Source organism: Impatiens glandulifera, chromosome 1 (assembly GCF_907164915.1).
Source record: "Impatiens glandulifera chromosome 1, dImpGla2.1, whole genome shotgun sequence".
Lineage (NCBI taxonomy): Eukaryota > Viridiplantae > Streptophyta > Magnoliopsida > Ericales > Balsaminaceae > Impatiens > Impatiens glandulifera.
Window position 1 is genome coordinate 139189009 of NC_061862.1, and position 22580 is coordinate 139211588.

General features: G+C 27.1%; 3 protein-coding genes across 3 annotated transcripts; 2 read left to right on the top strand and 1 right to left on the bottom strand.

Annotated features, from left to right (window-relative positions):
• Positions 1-775: 775 nt before the first annotated feature.
• LOC124945228 (glycine-rich protein 5-like) lies at positions 776-1147 on the top strand. The gene has a single exon (XM_047485624.1). The coding sequence runs from the start codon at positions 776-778 to the stop codon at positions 1145-1147; it is 372 nt and encodes a 123-aa protein (XP_047341580.1).
• Positions 1148-6090: 4943 nt separating this feature from the next.
• On the bottom strand, positions 6091-7998 carry LOC124941416 (uncharacterized protein At2g39920). Its single transcript, XM_047481742.1, has 5 exons — positions 7901-7998; positions 7516-7636; positions 6972-7452; positions 6698-6883; positions 6091-6382 (listed from the first exon to the last, which is right to left on the bottom strand). The coding sequence occupies exons 2-5, from the start codon at positions 7583-7585 to the stop codon at positions 6157-6159; spliced, it is 963 nt and encodes a 320-aa protein (XP_047337698.1). The 5' UTR covers positions 7586-7636; positions 7901-7998; the 3' UTR covers positions 6091-6156.
• Positions 7999-17284: 9286 nt separating this feature from the next.
• LOC124945237 (F-box/kelch-repeat protein At2g44130-like) lies at positions 17285-18304 on the top strand. The gene has a single exon (XM_047485636.1). The coding sequence runs from the start codon at positions 17285-17287 to the stop codon at positions 18302-18304; it is 1020 nt and encodes a 339-aa protein (XP_047341592.1).
• The last annotated feature ends 4276 nt before the right edge of the window (positions 18305-22580 follow it).

Here is a 22580-nt window from a genome sequence, read left to right on the forward strand (position 1 = left end):
ATTTGGAATTTATTGCACTATATGAAAACCATTATTTTATCTCTGTAACAATTAAAATTCCATAAAAAATAGTCAAAAGTTAAACTTCAAAATAATTTGTATAATATTTTTTTTTTAACTATGGTAAGTTTGTTTTTTTTTTGTTTCATTTAATATAATTTTTTATTTTGAATTAAATTATTATAAATTTTGAGGACAAACATGCACAAATAAAATGCTCAATTAATATAAAAAAGGCCATTTAGCAAACTGCCAATATATTAAAAAGAAAAGGGTTAAAAAGTACTTTTCTATTTATATGAATGAAGCAATAAAGTTTAGAGTTATATTATTCAAAATTTTGAAATGATTAAAATAAATGCATAAGTATTAATCTAATTAAATTTTTAAGAATTGTTGACATTCTCAAAATATATTCTAATGTTTGAACATTGAAAAAGTTTGTACAATTATTTATTTATTTTTGTATAGTGTTGTATTTTTCCACTTCTTTTCATTGGTAAAGGGTCTATTAACATTTTAAACAAACGTTTAGGGGCTCTTTTTGATAATTTTATCAATAAAAGCACATTCCAAATGAAGTAACGTACGTCTATTTCGTGAGAAACTAACATGTTGCAAAGTAATAGAATTATTAGAAACTAATTTAAAACAAAGGAAAAAAGAATGCTAAATTAGAAAGGGGAGAGATTAAGGCATCTATAAATTATTGAAATTTTACATGAGGTTCTATTCAAAAAAAAGAGAAAATTGGAGTACATTAAGAAAACAACATATGGTTAGACTCTTCATAAGTGATTTAGCTGCAGCTTGCGAAAGCAAAGGTTGTGCTGACTTAGCTTGGGTTTCGTCTCATGGTGGCATGTTCTTGACCCTTTTCATGGTTTTACTATCTCTTTCCATCCTTTCTATGGTTATATTTGCTTGTGGTAAGTCGAATCATCATGGTAAGAGTGACGAAGCTAAAACACGAGGTATTAGAAATGGTGGTGGTGGTAACAGTACTTTTGTTGGTGGCGTTGTTGTTGGTGGCGATGTCGTAGGTGATGGTGGTTGTGGTGGCGGTGGTTGTTGTGGCAGTGCCGGTGGCTATTGTGGTGGTTGTTGTGGTGGTGGATGTGGTGGTGGTGGATGTGGTGGTGGATGAAAATTCTTTAACTTACCTATGGGTTGTCACTTGATTTTAGTATTATAAACTTATTATTTAGAATAAATTACTATATTGTTATTAGGTAAGTTATGAATGTGTAACTATTTATGTAATGTGTGTGCATGTAATGAATATATATATATATATATGATCAATTTTAGTTTATTCAATGAGGTGATAGCTTAATTACCCCTTATCGATTAATTTAAGTCAATTTTTTATTTTAATTCTTAGATTTAACAATTTAGTTAATTTAAAATTATAAATATTTAATAGAGAATTCAATTTTTAATTGAAGTGTAATAACTTAAAATCAAGTGAGGGTGCCTTTAAAAAACGGTTTAATATCTAATTTTAAATTAATATTATACCATGTAATATTGTCAAGTATTTGAGATACTAATATATAAATTCATAAAATAAAATATTATATAAAATAAAATATTCAATAAATTAAATCTACTAAAATTGTTCAAGTGATTGGAGGGTTCTTGTTTGTGAGATTAAATTCCTAACAATAACAGCTTAAGAGCTTAACATTTAAGTAATTTTTTTTGTATTAAAAAATTTGGAATCATCATTTAAATTAAAGTATAATATTTGTTTCTTTGGTATAATTTTTATTTCTTAAGATCCAAATTATTTTCTAAAACATAATAAATTGGACAAATTTGTACCCTTTTTTTTTGTTGTTGTAATGTCTTATATAATTTTAGCTATTTTCAAAGGTCAAAAGGGAGAGAATTATTAGAAACTAATATAAAACAATGAAAAAAAGTAATACTAAATTAATTAAGACATGCATCTATATAAATTAATAGAATGTTACATCTTCTATGATCACAATTAGAGGTAATATTAGAGGAGTAAAGAAACCAACATATATATGGTTAGATTATTCTTCACTGATTTTTAGCTGCAGCCGGCGGCAGTAAATGGCCACGGCTTAGCTAGGTTTTGTCGCATGGAGGCATGTTCTTTACCCTTTGCGCGGTTTTACTCTCTATTTCCATTCTATCTATGTTTATATTTTCTTGTGGTAAGACTCATCATTGTAAGTCGTAAAGGAAAAAAAAACATAAAAGATGTTGTGGTTGTAGTTGTGACGGTGGTTGTGGTGACGATCACGACAGCGGCTGTGGTGGTGGTGGTTGTGGAGGATGTTGTGGTGGAGGATAGGTTTAACTTGCACTAGAGAAATTAAAGTCAATGCTACCAATTACATATATAATATTCAGTACTAGCTAAGTGAGTTGTCACACATGCTTTTGGTTTATGGATGAATTATTAGCTTATTTTAAAAATAAATTACGAGATGGTTATTAAGGAACATGAACATGTCCAACTATTTATGTAATTAATGTGTGTTCACGTAATATATATATATATATATATATATATATATATATATATATATATATTATCTGTTTTATTTTGTGATAATTTATAAGTGATGTTTATTATTATTATTATTACTATAACAGGACAGATCCAAGGAATTGGAGTAGGACCTTGAAAAAAATTGAGATGGGGGGCTTAAAAGAAATAAAAGAAAAAATATTAATAAAATGAGGTGAATAAACCTAATTAATTTTGTGTATTTTTTTTGGGTATAAATTAGAGAAAAGAAATAGTGAAATAAATTTTTTTTTTAAAGAAATTAGGAGTGATGTCATTTTTATCGTAAAAAGTATATATTATTTTTTTAGGGTAGAATTCCGCCCCCTAACCGACAATTAGAGATTACAATGTGGCGGGGAATGCAGTTACCATCCCATTTCATTTTTTTCGAAAAATTTTAATATTATCCCCGCCCTGCTCGGTTACAGGGAATCCCCGCAGGGCACCGTTTATAAAATATATTTTTAAAAAATAAAAATTTATACAATAAAATTATATAAACAATTTTTTTAATATAATATATATGATAATATATTAAAATTTGATATTATTATAAAGAAATAAACTTAGAACTCTTATAAAATAAAATGAATAAATAAATATATTGATAGTTTTATATATTTAATTATGTTTATAATGTTCGGGCAGAATCAGAGAGAAATCGGGACGGGGACACAAATACTATCCCCGTCCCATCCCCGTTCGATTTCGAGAAAAAACCACCCCAAATAGGACAATTCGATTACCGCGTAACAGTTTCAAATTGTCATCTTAGACTATAAGTAAATTAGTTCCTTAATCTCAAATTAAATATATATACAATTAACTTCATTCAACAAATTTGTAGCAATTTTATTTTTGTATGCATGGCATCTTTACTTCAAATCAAAACGTTTAAGTGATAATCGAATCTATAACATTTAAACTATTTTTGTCACTTAAATTATTTTAGTGCGTTTTTGTAGTATTTTATTATTGACAATTATAAAAATGAGTTTACTAAATGTTTATTTATGTAAAAAATAACTTTATGAAAATGATTTATAAAATATTAAAAAATAGAATTCGTTTAAACAAAACAAAGTATGAAATATGAAAAAAATTAAAATTAAATAAATACAATTATATATTAAAATTAAAATACTAAAAGTTTAAAATAAAATTAAAATTAAAATACTAAAAATTAGTTTACTAAATCTTTTTATATATATATATATATATTAATTATAACTATAACTATAACTATAACGAAAACAAAATTTTACAAATTAAAATAGCAAATTATACCTGACAATTTAATTATAAGTTAAAATTGTGAAGTAAACACAAATTATGAATGAAAAATTGTTATGTGAGAATGGTGTTTAATATATACAAATTTGTACCTTTTCTTTATATAGTATAAATGTATAAGCTGGTTGGATTTGTATTTTTTTAAATAATTTTAAATAAATCAGTTTATAATTTTATCTATTATTTCAATAATTTATTAATTAAAATATTAATATAATTTATAATTTAAAAAAAGACTTATTTATTATTATTCAAATCTACCCAACAAACTCTAAGATTATATAGTTTATTTTTTCACAGGTCACAAATTTTATAAAATCATACAAATTTGCTTGATTTTTTACATTTTTTTGACAAATGTTTATATAAGCTTTTTTGATCAGTTTATTTTTTCGAAATAAAGGAAACTCCAAATGAAGTACTAAGTGAGCAATTATCTTATTGGCAAGGTAATAGAATTATTGAAAATAGAAACTAATATATATAAAAAACCAAAATAAAAAAGTAATAATACATTAAAAATGAGATATTATCTATATATACATATATATAAAAAAGAATAGTAAAAAAAATGAAAGAATGATACAGATTCTAAATATGCGGAAAAGAGTGGAAGAACATGCATGGCTAGGGTCTTGGTTGATTTAGTCCGGCCAGCTGCTAGCAGCAACAAATTGGGTGGCATGATCTTCACCCTTTGCACCATTTTACTATCTCTCGTCGCCCTATCAATGATTATATTTGTTTGCGCTGAGTCTCATAGTCGTCGTAAAAGAAGAGGCGGAGGTGATACTTGTGGCGGCGATGGTGGTGGTTGTGGCGGTTGTGGAGGTGGAGGATAGGTAATTATAATTTGTATATATATGGAATTTTTTTTTGTGTGTGTAATACATGATCAATATGTATTAATTAAACATATCAAATCTGATATTATTATCACATAGTTGAAAATTTAGTTAGCTAAATGTTTTGTTTGCGATCGAATTGATTCAAATCGAAGACGGAGCTAAATCACTAAATATTTCTTACAAAATAATTAATCAAACAATAAGAAAAAATATATGTGTGTTAAAACTAATTAGCATTGTTATATATATCATTCGCTATCACTTTCAGAATGAATAATAACAAAGTGTTTCTTCTCAAATGCTCGGAAAACTCATAGCAAGATAAACTACATCCAAGAGTTTTCTGATTTGTATCTTCTCAAATAATATTTGGATTATAGGTTTGGTTTGTCTAATTTAAAAAGGAAGAAAGAATAATGTAAAATCATGTATGTATGTTTTATCAATGTCAATAAATTTGATCTTTTCTTAGTAAATATTAAAATAGGAATGTAATATGAAACTTTGAAGTTACTTTTTTTTAACTAGTTAACATGACATGTAACCTCTACTTTAATTTAAGACGTTCAAAGTAAGAACCAAACTTGTAACTTTTATCTTGTATAAACCACTTTGATACTTGAGTTACCTTTAAATTTGTGAATCGTAACTGGGTAAAATGTATAATACAAAAATATCGCAAAAAGTTAATTGGAAACATTTGGTCTAAATCTGAATAATGAAAGATAACTTAACTTTAGTGGTTTGTCCTTTCTCATCCAACTTCTCCAATTATTATGCATTAAAAAGATAAGGATGCGCCAACTTCTCTAATTAAAAAGATAATCTGAATCCCAACTTGTTATTCTTATCTTTGTTTTGTTTGTTTGCCATTTTAAGTATAGTGGTTCACATGTCTCTTTGTTCCCATTGCTCTCCGATGTTGAAAATACAAAAAGCTAAGCTTTCCAACTCAATTTACACGTATTTTCAGATTTAGCTAAACACTTTGGTCAAGTCATTTTGGATAATCAAGTTTATTGGAAAGGAAGAAAAATACATTAACAATGTACCCTTTGTTTTTAAAACTAAATCGATTGTATTTATCTAGCGGATTTGTTCAAGAATTTCAATGTTTCTCCATTTACAATGTATCACTGTTCACAACATTCACGGTTTCATCGTGGTTAACTTTATACACCTCAAAGTCAATCATTTTAATTTTCACTAAAACTGTTTTAAATAGAAGTGGAGAAAGAAGAAGAATCACTTTTAAAATAAATAAATTACAAAGTAAAAGTTAATATAAAATTAAAATTTTATAGAAATGAACAAATAAATAATCTATATTATCATTTCAATTATTTTCCACATAATATTTCATCAAAATTAAAAAATGTTAAGAAGCCTAATACTATGACTATAAATAAAAATTTACATTAAAATTTATTTGCATCTTGAACTCTTAATCCAAATATGATTGAATTAAATAGTGGCTTTGGTTTGGTCTATTACCTTCTTCCCAATCAATTCAGGCTGCTCGATGAATATCGGGTTTGGAAGCTTGAATTTCTGTCCTCCCAAATTCAAACCAGCAAAGGTATCCATATAGCTGCTTATAGTAGCATAAACGCGGAATCCCTCATCCAATAACAACCTCTTTTTTCTTGAGAAGTACTCATGGTTGTCCATTTTCGATTCATCTTCTGACCTGCACAACAATTTTCATTCCTATTGATGATCCATTTCCAATAAGGTTAATCTTTGGATATGTATCAAATCTATGGATTTTCTTTGAAGTAGACTAGCTAGCATAGCGATCTAGGTGCTTTTAGTGATAACCGAACTTGAGACTTCACATTTGAGTTCTACTTTGGGTGAGTTGTTTGGAGAAATCATAGAATTACAATTGCGAAATAAGAATGATGTAATTAGAACTGTAAAAATCATGTAAATTTTCAAAACTTCAATTCTAATCCCAATTCAGCCCTAACAAAAACATAGCATGAGTTGTGTTGTTGTATACCTCATTGATAAAGAATGCCAACCGCCGAAACCAACAGAAACAAGGTCTTCAATTGTGGTGTTTCGCTCCTTCTCGTGTCTCCTAGTTAACAATACGAGTTGCCACCTGCCAGCTTTAAGTTTCTCATACAGTCTTAGAATCGAAATTCGATTATGGGTTTTCACCTTCTCAAGAGAATCACTAAACCTGCAATTGAATCAGATAAACATAAGTGTTTCATTGCTGAATGATCCTATTCCAGACTTTACACTATTATGTTAAAGATGATCATTACCATTCTTGCATAGAGTAAATATGAAAACTATTTGAAGGAAGAAATGAATCTATATCCATCAACACAAAACCATCATCATCAACTGATTTCATATTACCCAAGTAATTCTCAATCAACTCAATTGTTACATTTAAATCTTTAGCATACTGTCCTCCTTTAACATAGTCTACAGCAATAACCCTACAGACGACAGGATACTGGTGAAAATCCAAATCATTGAGTTCTGCGTGCAGAGAAAACACGGAGCAGTAATTGGAAACGTCTGATGAATTTGATATAATCTCGATCACTCCCTTGCTTCTAGCATCACATGATTGCAACATCACGGTTAGGACAACCAGAAGAGTGACTAATAGAAGTCCGAGAGTTGCAAGTGCGCCAACGAATATAGTCGCGGCTAAGAATGACATGTATATCCCTGGTTCCATCACATAACTGTTGCTGCTGCTGCTGCTGTTACTGTTACCTATGCTTCCAGTTTCTGTAAGAACAAATCAAAATCTCAAATTCTGTAATAAAAAAATATAGGTTAAATGTTTCTTACCAGATGGACCTCTACTAGATAAGGATTGGGAGGAGAATTCCCGATCCAATTGATGGCCGTAAGCAGACATTTTAATATTCTCACAACAATGTCATCTGTAATTACCAAGTCGATCAGATATCTGCATATTCAAATATTGAAGGTAAAAAGAAAGAAAGTAAGCAACTTTGATCAATTTCAATCTAAGAACCTAGGAATCAATCAAGTCTAACACTCTTATAGAGCTATATAGGATCATTAGTATAGTCACCAGCTCACATCTGATAAGGGTTCTTGTAGAAATTCAACTATTTACTAAGGAGAATTTGATCGGACCGATAAAGGGTAATCGTTTATAGATGAAGATGGATTGATTGAATGAATTTGGAAAGAAGAGATAAGATACCTGGAGAATCTGATAGAAGAGATGATCCAGTTGAGAGAATCCTCAAACTTCAACTATCACATGGTTCCATGGCCAAGGCGGAGAGAAAGAGAGAGATGTGAAAACTGAAAATCAAAAACAATTTTAATTTTAAACTAACCAGTTGATTTAACCAAGGGATGATAAATTGGGAAAGGGTAATTTTACAAGTGTCTCCCATTCCTAATCATTGCTAATATATGTGAAAGTATTTGGCATCTTTGAGGTGTTTAGTATAGATAAAAATTAATATTTTGTATATTTGAAAAAACATAGCATTATTTGGTTTTGGGTAATTCAAATAATTCAATAAAAATAAATTTAACATTACTTTATTTTAATTCTTATTTATCAATTCATTAGTTAAAGTAATAAAATATTCTTTACTTAAAATTAATATTCTTTATTTTATTTATTTATTTATATATTCAATACCTTCAAGTTTTTTTATAAAAAAAAAATCTATCACTTCCTCAAAATAATCACAAATTATCATTTTTTCTCTACAAGTTATTTAAATAACATCGACCTATAAGGTAATAGGGATGTAATTTAAAGAGTTGTTTGTGAGCGGTTAGAATTTTGGTTCTATAAAAAACTCTTTAAGTAATTAATAGGATAATATATTAGACGTTTATATTTTATTAAATTATGTCACTTAAATATTTTATATATTTTACACAATTATATTATAAAAATAATGATATTTTATATTTTTAATTTAATAAAAAAATTAAAATATTAATCCTAATTTTAATAACAAAATTATATTTATAATATTTTCTTATAAATCCAAACATTATCAATGAAAATGAGAATTAATAAAAATTTTAACCAAAGACTACACTTCTATCAATCATACCCATTCTCATTCCACACATCTATCAATCTCAATCCTATTCATATTCCCTTATTTGAACCAAGCACTCTCTTAGTCTTAACGAGTCAATCTAGAGCTTTTGGATATTTGACGAGACATTTAGCTTGTCAAATCACAAACATGTTCGTTAATGGGTTCGCGAATATGTTCGATTAAATGTTAGTTTATGGGCTCGCGGACATATTCATTTAGAGTTTCGTAAAAACCTTGTTTAATATTTATTAATAAAATAATATTTATAACCCTAAAAAAATTGTGAAACTCTTAACTTGAAGCCTTTCTTTTAGGTTGTAAATGAGCTCTTAACGAGTTTTAAATCGACTCCTGATATAAAAATTTGAGCCCAAATATATGTTAAACGAACTGAGCTTAAACCAGCAAAATTGGTGCATATATTTACACTTCGTTTGGATGAAGTGAACAAAGATAGCTAGACTAAAAAAGTTTGGAAACTAATTTTTAATTTATGAATATAATATTATTTTTACATTTTTTAAAATGTATATTTTATTATTCAATAAAAAAGATAAATTATCAAAATTTAATATTACTCAACAAAAAGATATATCGTTTTTTTAAGATATTTTTTTTTATTGCCACAATATTGGAGGCTTTTAATGCTAATGAGTAATGCCCAATAAGTATATTATTGCAAATGACATCGTTATCTATGTGGTCATAATTTTAATATGTTATCCAATCTTCAAATACATTCAAAAATATTATTATAATCATCATTATATTAGTTGACATTTACGTTAAGACCTTCATAAATCATAAATGACATTCATTCCAAAAAAAATTTGTAAATAAATAGTTGTTACAAAAATAGTAAATTGTTATTGAAAATTCACCCCAATATTTCATATTTTAAATATACATTATATTTAGTCCCCTAAAAGAGTTTATATTTTAAATATACATATCCTAATTATACTCAAGAAATCAAACATATTTATCAAATTAAATCAAACTTTAGAATCATCACAAATGAATTCAAAATCAAAATCAAACCCTAATTAATTAATTAGATGGAATATCTAACATAAATATTTACAAAATATAACATAAATCTAACAAAATCTAACCTAATTAAAACATAAATTTAGCATAAATCTAGTATAAATCTAACATAAATCTAACCATAATATAAACTAAATTAACCTTGAAGTAACGACATTGAAGAGAAGGAAACAACGGTAGGAAGCAGCGACACGAGGAGCTCAAAGAGGCGGCGGCGAGAGGAGATCGACGTTAATCGGTTGGCATCGGTGGCGAGAGGAGATCAACGTCGGTGCGTCGTCAGTCATCAATCGCCTGTAGAGAGCTCAGGAGAAGAGAGGGAAGCGCAATCGGGTAATCAGAGAAGAAAGGGTTTATACAAATCTCTCGGTATTGACCTCATTCCAAAAACACGAAAATAATATTAAGTGTTGGATGAGGTCAATAAGTAGATATTTATATAAATCTCTCGATATTGACCTCATCTCAAAGACACGAAAATAATACTAAGTGTTGGATGAGTTCAATATGGAAAGATTTATACAAATCTTTTAGTATTTACCACATCCCTAAAACACGAAAATAATATTAAGTGTTGGATGAGGTCAATAGGGAGAAATTTATACAAATCTCTCGGTATTGACCCAGTCCCCAAAACACGAAAATAATATTAAGTGTTAGATTAGGTCAATAAGGAAAAATTTATATAAATCTCTCCCTATTGACCACATCCCAAAAATACAAAAATAATATTAAGTGTTGAATGATGTCAATAGGGAGAGATTTATACAAATCTGTTAGTATTGACCTAGTCCAAAAAATACGAAAATAATCTAAGTGTTGGATGAGGTCAATAGCGATAGATTTATATAAATCTCTCGCTATTGATCTCATCCCTAAAACACAAAAATAATATTAAATATTTGATGAGGTCAATAGGGAAAAATTTATACAAATTTCTCGGTATTGATCTCATCCCAAAAACACGAAAATAATATTAAGTGTTAGATTAGGTCAATAAGGAGAGATTTATATGACCACATCCCCAAAAACGAAAATAATACTAAGTGTTGGATGAGATCAATAGGGAGAGATTTATACAAATATCTCGGTATTGACCTAGTCCCAAAACACAAGAAAATAATTCTAAGTGTTGGATGAGGTCAAAAGCGAGAGATTTATATAAATAGAGAGGAAGATATTCAAGTTAATCAAGAGGAAGAAGAGAATTCCAAGGTTGATACAGAGAAATCTAAAGTTGTTGAGGATTCCAAAGCTGAAGTTGATAGAAATAAAGACAATGATCTCGAAATTCAAGTTGAGAACAACAAGGTGAAGAGCCCGAAAATCCTGAATAATAATTCTTCCTATCAAATCAGAACGGGTTCATATAAAGAAAGAAATCAAAATGAGAATATGCAGTATTCATCAACCTCTTCAGTTGACTCCCCTTTCATTGCAAGAGGAAGGGGAAGAGGAAGGATAAATGGAAGAAGAAGACAACATGTTAAAACATCAGGTTGGTATGAAAATAAAAATCCTGATTGGGATAATTAGGATTTAATACATTTTGTAATATTTGTTTGTAATCTCTGTTTCTTGTGTGTTTGATTGCTACTAATTAGGTTTTTAAGGTCGTTTGATTGTCATCATTTAATCATAGCTAAAATTTGTCTAGTTTTGATTCTTGACCCTCCCACTTTTGAGATTTTAATGAATTGATTTTAACCATTTTCCCAAAAAAATATTAACTCAGTGAAAGGTTCAACAGTTGAATCCTACATAAGATATATATGTGTAACCCTTTGAACCCACATTTATGAAAATATATAACTTTAGTAGACTCGATGTTTTAAAACTATTGTGTGAATGATTACACATTTTCACATAGAATTTTTTCTGATAAATGTCAGGATCTCATGGTTGTGTTCTTTTTTACCATGGAAAATGTGTTTGGTTCTATTAGAGGGTCTAGAATTGAGCCATATAATTCCTTCAAAGTGGTCTCACTTCTCTCTCAAACAGGTGATCTTTTTGCTCACAAATAATCATTAAAAACGATATGCTTATCCTTGTAAAATATATATTGTTTAACTATAGAATTAATTTCCAACAATAATCTTTCAAGTAAGTAAATTAGATTGTTTCATTGAACCTAGTTCTTGAAATTTCCAGTCTTTGACTAACATAGTCAAATGTGATAATCCTATTAGAGAGTATAGTCTAATAAAATTATGTCTAAAAGTTATGTCTAGACTTGTCGTTCACTTTAAGTTTGTCCAATTTCAAATTACTATCACAATAATTAGAAATTTCCGTTGTATATTTTTAGATAATCTTAAAATAAATTTAATAAGAAGCATTATCATTTGTACATTCTTATCATTTAAACATTTTTTTATGAAAAAATATATTATTTACTTTGCTTAACTAGTAGAGAAAATGTTTTTGAACTATCATGTCTTCGTGTAAACAATTACATATTTCATATAAAGATTTTATATTTTAACATGTGTCCAAATTTATGAATGCAGATTATATCGTTTAATCTATCAATTATATTTTCCTTAAAAGATTTTCATACGCATATTGTACTTCTAAGTATAAAAATATTCACTTGTAGTTGTAAAGTCTTTCATTTAATAATATCAACATGTCATTTGATAACAACATAATCTTTCGTGAAGTGCAATCCACATCTTTAGTTGACTTAATCATTTTTATCGTAATTTTAAATGATAAAAATATCGTACAAAAGACATATAATGAAATAACAACTTTTATTGTCTTAATAATATACCCCCAACTGTCAAATTCATTGACTTAAATCCACTTAAAATGATAGTATTATCAATTTTTCATGCAATTATTGTAAAGTTTATTATACAAACATTTTATAAGCCAATTTTTCATATTAATCTATTTTGAAGATATTAATTCTTTAAATTTGTATGAAAATAATGTCAAAATATAGACGTTTCTTGATTTCAAACCCTCAATTTGAAATATCGATTTAAACACCAACTAAGCAAATATAAACAATACATTTTCTTGTTATGTTATTTCTTTATGTTAGTTACACAACTTATTTTGTAGAGAACATATTTCTCTAAATTCATCTTTTTTATTTATCATAATATACACAATGATATTTGGTGTTATTATTAATAAAAATATTTGTCTCCACATTTGTGTTGGTACCCTATAAATCACATACATTTATGTAATTTAAATAAATAATTTTCTAATCAAGAGATTGTCAAGCAGATCTCTTACAAAATATTTTTTTGGTTATACTTTAATTCAATAAATAAGATAATTGTAAATATTTAATTGAATAAGTTATTCATTCATAATTTATATACAAGAAATTATAATGTTTATTCATATCAAAATTATTCTTCACATAATCTCTACATAAGAAACTATAATGTTTAATCAATTAAAATATTTATTTCATCATAATTATAATATTTAATCAAATAAATATTCACCATGTCACATGATTTTTACAAAACAAAATCAAAAAGTTTCAAGAATATTTGGCCGAAGTCGCTTGCACATTCGTTTATGCTTGCACGTTTGCATCTAATAATGTCGACACATATGTAACATAGCTTCTCAAATCAATCAAGATTTTTTTAAGACCAAATCAAACAAGTTCTAATTATTTGAATTTGGAACCAATCACACCCTCTTCTACCAGTGCCGTATAATTAAAAGTCTCCCTTTTGTCGTTTTAAATCAAAGCTAAACATCTCATTTATCTTATTGCCATTTTTAATCTTTATACCGTTGTTATGATCCTCTTTTTTCTTTATTAAGACGAATATTTTTTTTTCTTTCACTCAAATCTATAAAAATAAATCAGATATATTTATAATTAATTATTTTGAAACTGAAAACTATATAATTAATTTTATATAACATCATTAATTAATTATATTAATCATTAATAATTTTCTACAAATTAAAATTCTATTTTTTTTCAATTAAATTATATACTATCTTAGCATTATATATATAAAGAAAATAGTGACGATACTGCCCATTTTCATTCGTAGTGTTATTCAACCATAACTAATGACAAGTTGATCCCACATTTTTAAGCATTTTGAATCGGCTTCATCTTTGATCAACATTCATCAACTCTTGTGTAATATAGCGCAAACTATATTACACAAGAACAAAAAAAAATATAGCGCAAACTACTAAATATAATAGCACACTGAAACTGTTTTAAGATTGTTATGTATTTGTTTTTTAAATAATAGAAATTATGTATAAATACAATGTTACAAATAAATGAAATAAAATAAAATGTATGAAGAACAAAATCACCGAATAAATGTTGATTCGAGGCATATGATTAACACATTTTTCTTAAAATAGTTTCATCGTCTTTCCTTGTGTTGAAGTTTATCGCATATGGCTGACTTTTAGGGTACAACAAATTGAATATTGATTCAGCACTGGAATCACTACGCAGTGAACTTGACAAAATACCAAATTGATCACTGTATTTCAGTAGAAAAACATTGCGGGAAGAACTCGAATAACACTAAAAAAACAAAGAATTTTTTTTCGAATTCTCACATATATATATCCAAATTAACTACAACTCTCGACCCGATAATCCGGACACTTTGGAAATTAAGTATCATTATATAATATATATATACATATATATATATATATATTAGTTAGTTAAAAAGTTGAACTTATATTGTTAATAATATTTCGCGTCATCAAATTTGGTGTTGAATTTAAAATATAAAGTTTTATTATCCTAGTTGGTTAAAGGGGTATACTTGTTTTGTTATATTACAAGTTCGAACATACATATACAATTTTTAATTTTATTTTTAACCGTTTTAAGTTTATGGACGGGTCAACCCACAATCCGACACATATATTCATTTACTCTCACATATATATCCAAATTAACCACAACACTCGACCCGATAATCCGGACACTTTGAAATTAAGAATTATTATATATATATATTAGTTAGTTAAAAAGTTGAACTTATACTGTTTATAATATTCCGCGTTCATCAAATTTGGTGTTAAATTTAAAATATAAAGTTTTATTAGCCTAGTTGGTTAAAATGTTGTACTTGTTTTGTTATGTTGTAAGTTCGAACATACATATAGAATTTTTAATTTTATTTTTGACCGTTTTAAGTTTATGGACGGGTCAACCCACAATCCGACACAAATATCCATTTACTCTCACATATATATCCAAATTAACCATAACACTCGACCCGATAATCCGGACATTTTGAAATTAAGAATTATTATATATATATATATATATATATTAGTTAGTTAAAAAGTTGACTTATACTGTTTATAATATTCTGCGTTTATCAAATTTGGTGTTAAATTTAAAATATAAAGTCTTATTAGCCTAGTTGGTTAAAAGGTTGTAGTTGTTTTGTTATGTTGCAAGTTCGAACATACATATAGAATTTTTAATTTTATTTTTAATCGTTTTAAGTTTATAGACGGGTCAACTCACAATCTGACACAAATATACATTTACTCTCACATATATATACAAATTAACCACAACACTCGACCCGATAATCCGGACACTTTGAAATTAAGCATTATTATGTATATATATTATATATATATATATTAGTTAGTTAAAAAGTTAAACTTATATAGTTTATAATATTTCGCGTTCATCAAATTTGGTGTTAATTTAAAATATAAAGTCTTATTAGCCTAGTTGGTTAAATGTTTGTACTTGTTTTGTTATGTTGCAAATTCTAAACATACATATAACATTTTTATTTTTATTTTTAACCGTTTTAAGTTTATGGAAGGGTCAACGCACAATCCGACCCAAATATTCATTTACTCTCACATATATATATCTAAATTAACCACAACTCTCGACCCGGAAATCAGGACATTTTAAAGTTAAAAAAAATATATTCAAAAGATTTGATGTAAATTCAAATCTAGCCCACTCTAAAATATTACAAAAAAATCTTTAAAACATACCAATTATCATCCACAATAATATTGATTCTTTATGTCTACTTTTTTTTTAACTTCTTATATTTTTGGCGAACTTGTATATTTTACCATTATATACCCAACGTGTTTAGTATCCCATGTCTTTTGTAGATTGGTTCTAACATGGCCTTGTTCGATAATGAATTTTTTAAAAATTAAGAGAGAGAAAAATTGAATGAAGGGTAATGATTTTGAGGAGATAATAATTATTTTTAGTAAAAAGATTTAAAGGGTATATTAAAAAATAAAAAATAATAATAATTTAAAATAGTGAGTATTTTAGTATTTTGGGTAATGAATTGAGTGATGTAATTGATAAGAGTGAGTGAAATAATGTTTAATATGCAAAACTAATACTATAAAGTTTTAGTTTTATTTTAATTCTCTCTCCATCACATCCAGGGAAATTTGGGACCTATGCAAATTTAATTTTGGGCCCCTCAAATAGTAATTTTTTTTCTTTTTAATTTTAATAAAATAAACTGAAATATAGATAGTTAATATATTATAATACGGAAATAAAAGATTAAAATGAAGATAAAAATGTTATATATATTTAATATTAAATTAGAAAAAAATAAAAATAAAATATTTAAAATTTATAACATAATAATATTAAATATTAAAAAAAATAATGGGCCTATAAAGGTAAGGACCTATGCAACTTACCTAGGGCCTGGGCCTGATAACATCACAAACATTCTAGAAAATTATTTCATTTATTAATTAAAATGTTTTTATTTTATTTTATTAAATTTATATTTAAAATAAAAAAATATTTTAAAAAAATTATAAGAATCCATTAGTTATAAGAGATAAACATTACACCATTTTATTTTAAAATATTCAAATAGAAAAAAAAAAAAGTTTCAAACCAAAAGTCAAATAAATATATATTGATGTTTGGACAATAATTCCTACGTCATAAGAATCCACTAGTTATAAGAGAAAATCACATTACATCATTTTTTTTTTTAATATTCATATAAAATAAATAAATACTCAACACAAATCAAAGAAGTTCCCAAACCTAAAGACAAATAAATTTTGTTTGGACAATAATTCCAACATCATTGTAGAATTATGCAAGAGTGATTAAAATTTATTTGTTAACAGTTTGTTGATCTTGTTTTTTTTTTTATTTTGAGATATTGTTTTTTTTAAGAATTATAAAAAAAACACATATTGTTTAATAAAATTAAAATAAAAGTATTTTAATATATTAATTAATGAAATTATTGTTTTGATAGTATTTTAATATGATAAAGATAGAATTTATAAAACTATAAAAAATAAAACCAAGTCAGCAATCTTATTTGAGGGCACAAGGATAGATCGTAATGTTCATTAGATGTGAAATTGAATCAACGGCTGAGATGGATTTGAATGCGCTTAAATACCTTCACCATTCCTACAACCCTGTATGCTTGTCCGCCGTTACCTAAGCCATGAAAAGACGTATAGACGGTTTGCCTGAATGCTTGATTCTTGAGTGTCTTGCTCGTCTTCACCTCAAGGACTTACCTGCCGCATCCCGAGTATGTCGTAGGTGGCTTCATCTGATCAAATCTCGTCATTTTTACTCCCTCAGGAAACAACTCGGATGTACGAATCAGGTGGCTTGCTTGCTCCAGCACATACCTCCATCAAACTCCCTTAATATCAAATATGTAATCAACATGTTTGACCCGATGGATCGGGAGTGGAACCGACTCCCTCCGATCCCTGATCTCACAAAGGAACATACTTGGCAAACTTGGATTGCTAGCTCAGAAGGGAAACTCGTCGTTTTTTGCGGTAGCGATACTCTCCCAATGGAGTCTGTGATTGTATTCGTGTTGGATTTTGCGACTCAACGGTGGAGAAAAGGCAAAGACATGCCTTTAGTTAGTAGTTCAAGGTTTTCCACCGTGTCTTCCCCCCAGTGCCAACGAATATTCATCAGCGGTGACCACCGCCAGAAGGTGGATGCACCTTGGGACTATGTTTGGGAGTATGATGTGTTGAAGGAGGAGTGGACCGTGTTGTATCAGATCAGAAGTTTCAAGATCCGAGGGCTGCGGATAATTGGAGAGGAGTTATGGGTTATAATTGGACACAAACACATAGGAAAATGGACAATGCCTGAAGGACATGGTGCAGTTGTGTACCATCTTCGAACTAACAAATGGAGGGAAGTTACATTGACTTTGGGAAGAGTTAATAACTTATTGAGTAGTCGCCACAACTCTGACTTGAAATTGTATAAGTTGATGAAAAAGTTGTATCGGAATGAGTTCGATGTCATGAAAAACTGTTGTAGTAGACTCCAATTGGGTAAACAAAGTTTACTAATGACCACATGCGGTAACAATGGTGGGAAGGAATTATTTTGTATGCAGGATCAAGAAGGTAAATTTGATAAAATGGAGCCCCCTAGTATTGAGTTTTCTGGATATGTGGAATCAAGTTATTGTATTGAACTCTAAATTTTGTAAAACTCCATACTATGTAAGAAGATGATCATATTTAGTGATGAAATGAAACTTTATTATATTAAAAAGTGTGAATAATTTCATAACATAGTTCATTGGCTTGGCTTGGCCTGATGATAAGAGTATTTACATAATATGAGTGGCCTAATTAGGCAACTGTTTTCATATCTTAGTTGTTTTTGCATTTAACTAGTGAGATTATATGAGGGCAATAAAATAGAAACTAGCAGAGTCGGTCCTAAATTTTGGGCTGCTTCAACCCAAAAAAACGTGATTTTTTATAGTTAAAAAAATGGTGATAGTGAATTAGAACCATAACTAAATAATAATCTTATATTTTTATTACAATCCATTAAACTAAATCTTTTTATATTTAAAGAAATACAAGAAATATCTTCTTTATTTTATTAAATGGGCTACCCTAGTTCAGAGTTTATTGGGTTTACCTCGGCCCATTAATGGGGTTGCACACACTTTTTTTTTCCTTCAACTTTTCCTCAAATGGTCACACATTAACCTTAGTTGCCATGTCATTGTTATCCAATCATATATATAATTCCTATATTGTGTTGTCTATCTTCTTCACTTTGCTCATTTTTAAGTATAGTACTTCTTCTTTTTTTTTTTTTTTTTTTTTTTTTTTTTTCTTTTTTTTATCTTCTTCACTTTGCTCATTTTAAAGTATAATACTCCTTTCGTCACCATATTCTCTATCTCTTCCTCATTTATTATTATTGTCATCTCATCCTTCTTTGCCTAAGCTTCTAATATCTTATCTCGAAATCATATATTGATGTTAGAAAATTTCATACATCTTAATTATTTTAAGCAAGTTATTGTTTTTCGTAATTGCTCTCTCATCCAAAAAAAACATTCATATCCATATGTATATTTTAAAATATTAAATGTAGATTAAAGAAAAATAATAAACATCTCATAATTTGTATGTGTTTCTTACTTGATCATATATGTAGATGATCCATCGTCATTTAGTATGACCTTTTATGACGTTATATATAAACAACCATCGGCTAAGCCAGGGACGGACCTAAAAATTAAATTTGGGCTGGGCTTGATTTAATGTAATCTCAAGCTTTAGCCTTAATTCTTCTATTTAGAGAACGACTAAATTGAAAGATGAAATTAGAAAACTTTCAATAAATTGATTTTGGATTATAGAGACAATGGGGGAGGACTTTCATTAGTTTTATTATCTCTTTTCTCAAAAAATAAATAAAATAAATAAAATAAAGATATTATTATTTTTTATAAGTAGATGGATATGTTTTAATTTTTATCTATATATACATAATTTATTATATAATGTTATTTGGATAAATAATTAAATGTTTAACTCTAAAACTATATTTATATTGAATTTTAAGATTAACTCAATTACTCAAGTTAAGTGAGTATTTTATCGAACAATTGAAATGTAAAGATAAAAAAAGAAAAAAAAACTATGTAAACATTTTATTAAATAGTTAAAATGTAAAGTTAAAATAAAAAAGTAAACGATTTTAACGTAATAATTTTTAACGATGTAAATTCAATTAAACAAAAATAAAATTATTTTTAAATATTATATAAATAATTGAGTTGATAATTATACAATAAAGAAGATAGAATTAAGTTAGAGAATTAAGAAAATGGGATTCAATTTGTTTAGAATTAAAAAATATTTATTAGAAAAATTAGATAAAAATAATTAAAATATAAAAAATGAGTGAAATATTGCAGAAAATTAGAGGGAGACTAGGAGCTATAATTATAGATAGAATATGAGACATGCATTGTAAAGACAAACTTTGTTTTTAGGTGTGGGTTTAAGCCCACCTCAGCTAGGGCCAGCCCCGAAAATTGGGAGGCCCAAAATCAAATTTTGGGACCCCAAAAATTAAAATAAATATTATAGTTGTATATTTTATCAAAAACATATTAAATATACAAATTAAATATATAACTAACTAGATTATTTGTTAAAAAAAAATAAAAAAAAATAAAACATGTGTGGTCGTATAAGTATTGATATGCTTTTTTGGTGATTTTGAAACCACCTTTAGTAATATTTGTGATATATTGTGTATGATGTATCTATAATAAAAAAAATGATAGATATTTTAAAATGGAAAGAGATTATAAGATAAATATAAGATTATGAACAAATAAAAAAATAAATTTACAAGTATTAAAATTTAACCTTAAAGATGATTTTTACAATTAGGTGGTTGAATTTTTGATAAAATAAAATAAATATTAAAGATAGAAAAACGGCTAGATTATAATTAGGTTTAGTGATATAAAATATAATTATAGTTAGTGATATAAAAAGGGTTATGGAGAGATAAATTATTTTAATATATTATTAGAGAAAAAAATTAATATATTAATATATTATATATTATATATAATATAAAAAAATAAGTAATATATATTATTATATAATATTGAGTGGAAAAAGAGGAAAAAGTTTACATATTATAAGGAAATAAATATAATTTTATATATTTTTAAAAAAAGTTAACGTATTATAAAGAAATAAATATAATATTATATAGAGATGGAAAAAGTTAGCGTATTATAAGAAAATAAATATAATATTATATAGAGATGGAAAAAGTTAGCTTATTATAAGAAAATAAATATAATATTATACGGTAAAATATATATTTGGGGCCCTAAATTTACAATATACCATATTTAATTAATAATATTATATATTAAGAATTTAAAATTTGGGGCCTAAAAAATGGGGCTATGCAATTGCTTTGGTTGCATTACCTGGCCTGATCTCAGCCCATGACTGTATTTGTCTCTGGGCTAAGCTAATATTTGGTGGAGATTTTTTCAGTAATGTTTCATTGCTTTGTTTGTTTGTTCTATTTCAATCTTCCTCATTTATGAATTCAAGTGAGTTCGTTTTTATAGTGATCTTCAACAAATTGCATTTTTATTGGATCTTCTTTCTTGAAAATTTTAATTGTGTAAATTATTCATACAATTTAATATATAAAGTCAATTGTTTGTATTAATTTTGTTCTACCTCGGTCGATGCCCAAACGGTTAAAGTGGACGATATAAAATGAAAAACTTGTTATTTAATAGTATAATTAATTTTGTTTATGTGTAACACCCAATTAAATTAAAAGAAATATATATATATATATATATATATATATATATATATATATATATATATATATATATATATATATATTTCAACAATCTTATAAACATTGATTAAGATTAAATAATACTTTTAGAATATAGTTAATTAGTTATATATTAATAAATTTTCATTCAAACAATTCTATGTTAGTAATTAAGTTTTATAAAATATATATATATTTTTAAATTAGTCATTCTATTTCCCAAAATGTGAATATTGACCAGTACTAAATTTTAAGTAAATTAGTCATTCAATTTTAAGTAATGATATACACCACCTTATACAGTACCTTCGCATATCACCTACCTCATTTGGAAAGAAATAGAAAATATTTTTCTCTCTCTTGTATTCTTTTAAGATATATTTTCTCTTTCTTTTCAAATGAGGTATGTGCTGTGTGAAAGTGCTGTATGTATTATTACTCATTTTTAAAGAGAGAAACACTACAAAAATTCAAAATGAAACTGAACAAACAACTAAAAAGACAAGTCTCTTCTTATTATTATTGTGCCACATGCTAAAAAAAAAATACAATTACCCAATTATTGCTTAAACATATCAAATAAACTAAAAAAACTGAGAATAACAAACAAAATGGAAACATTATTCTTGAAGCCTTTATTGGTTTCGGAAAAAAACATAACTCCAAGTAAACAAGGATTTAGTTCTTAGCTTGAGATTTGACCATGGCTTTAATCATCTTAGCCACTTCCACTGGTGCATCTGGCTCTGGTATGATACCTTTACAGTTTCATGCGAAAGGAAGTTATCTGCCCAAACCAAGAGTTTGGAAACACTCGATTCATCTAGAAAACTCACTTCCATCAACTTTTCAACCGCCTTCAACCACCCCAAGAAGCTTCCAAACGCAATGTCGATGGTAAGTTTATTAAAGCCATGGTCGAATCCAAACGCAGGGGGAGACGTGTCATGGCAATCCAAGTTGAAGAAATGTGTGGCTTTGTCAACAACAGAAGCATAATACATTGCAACAACTGAAGCTGGTAATGAGTTATTGTGGACGATTAGATTTTCATAGAGCTTGGTATGTAACAAGAATATGCAATTGTTTTCTGTGATAGCCAGAGTGACATAGATTTG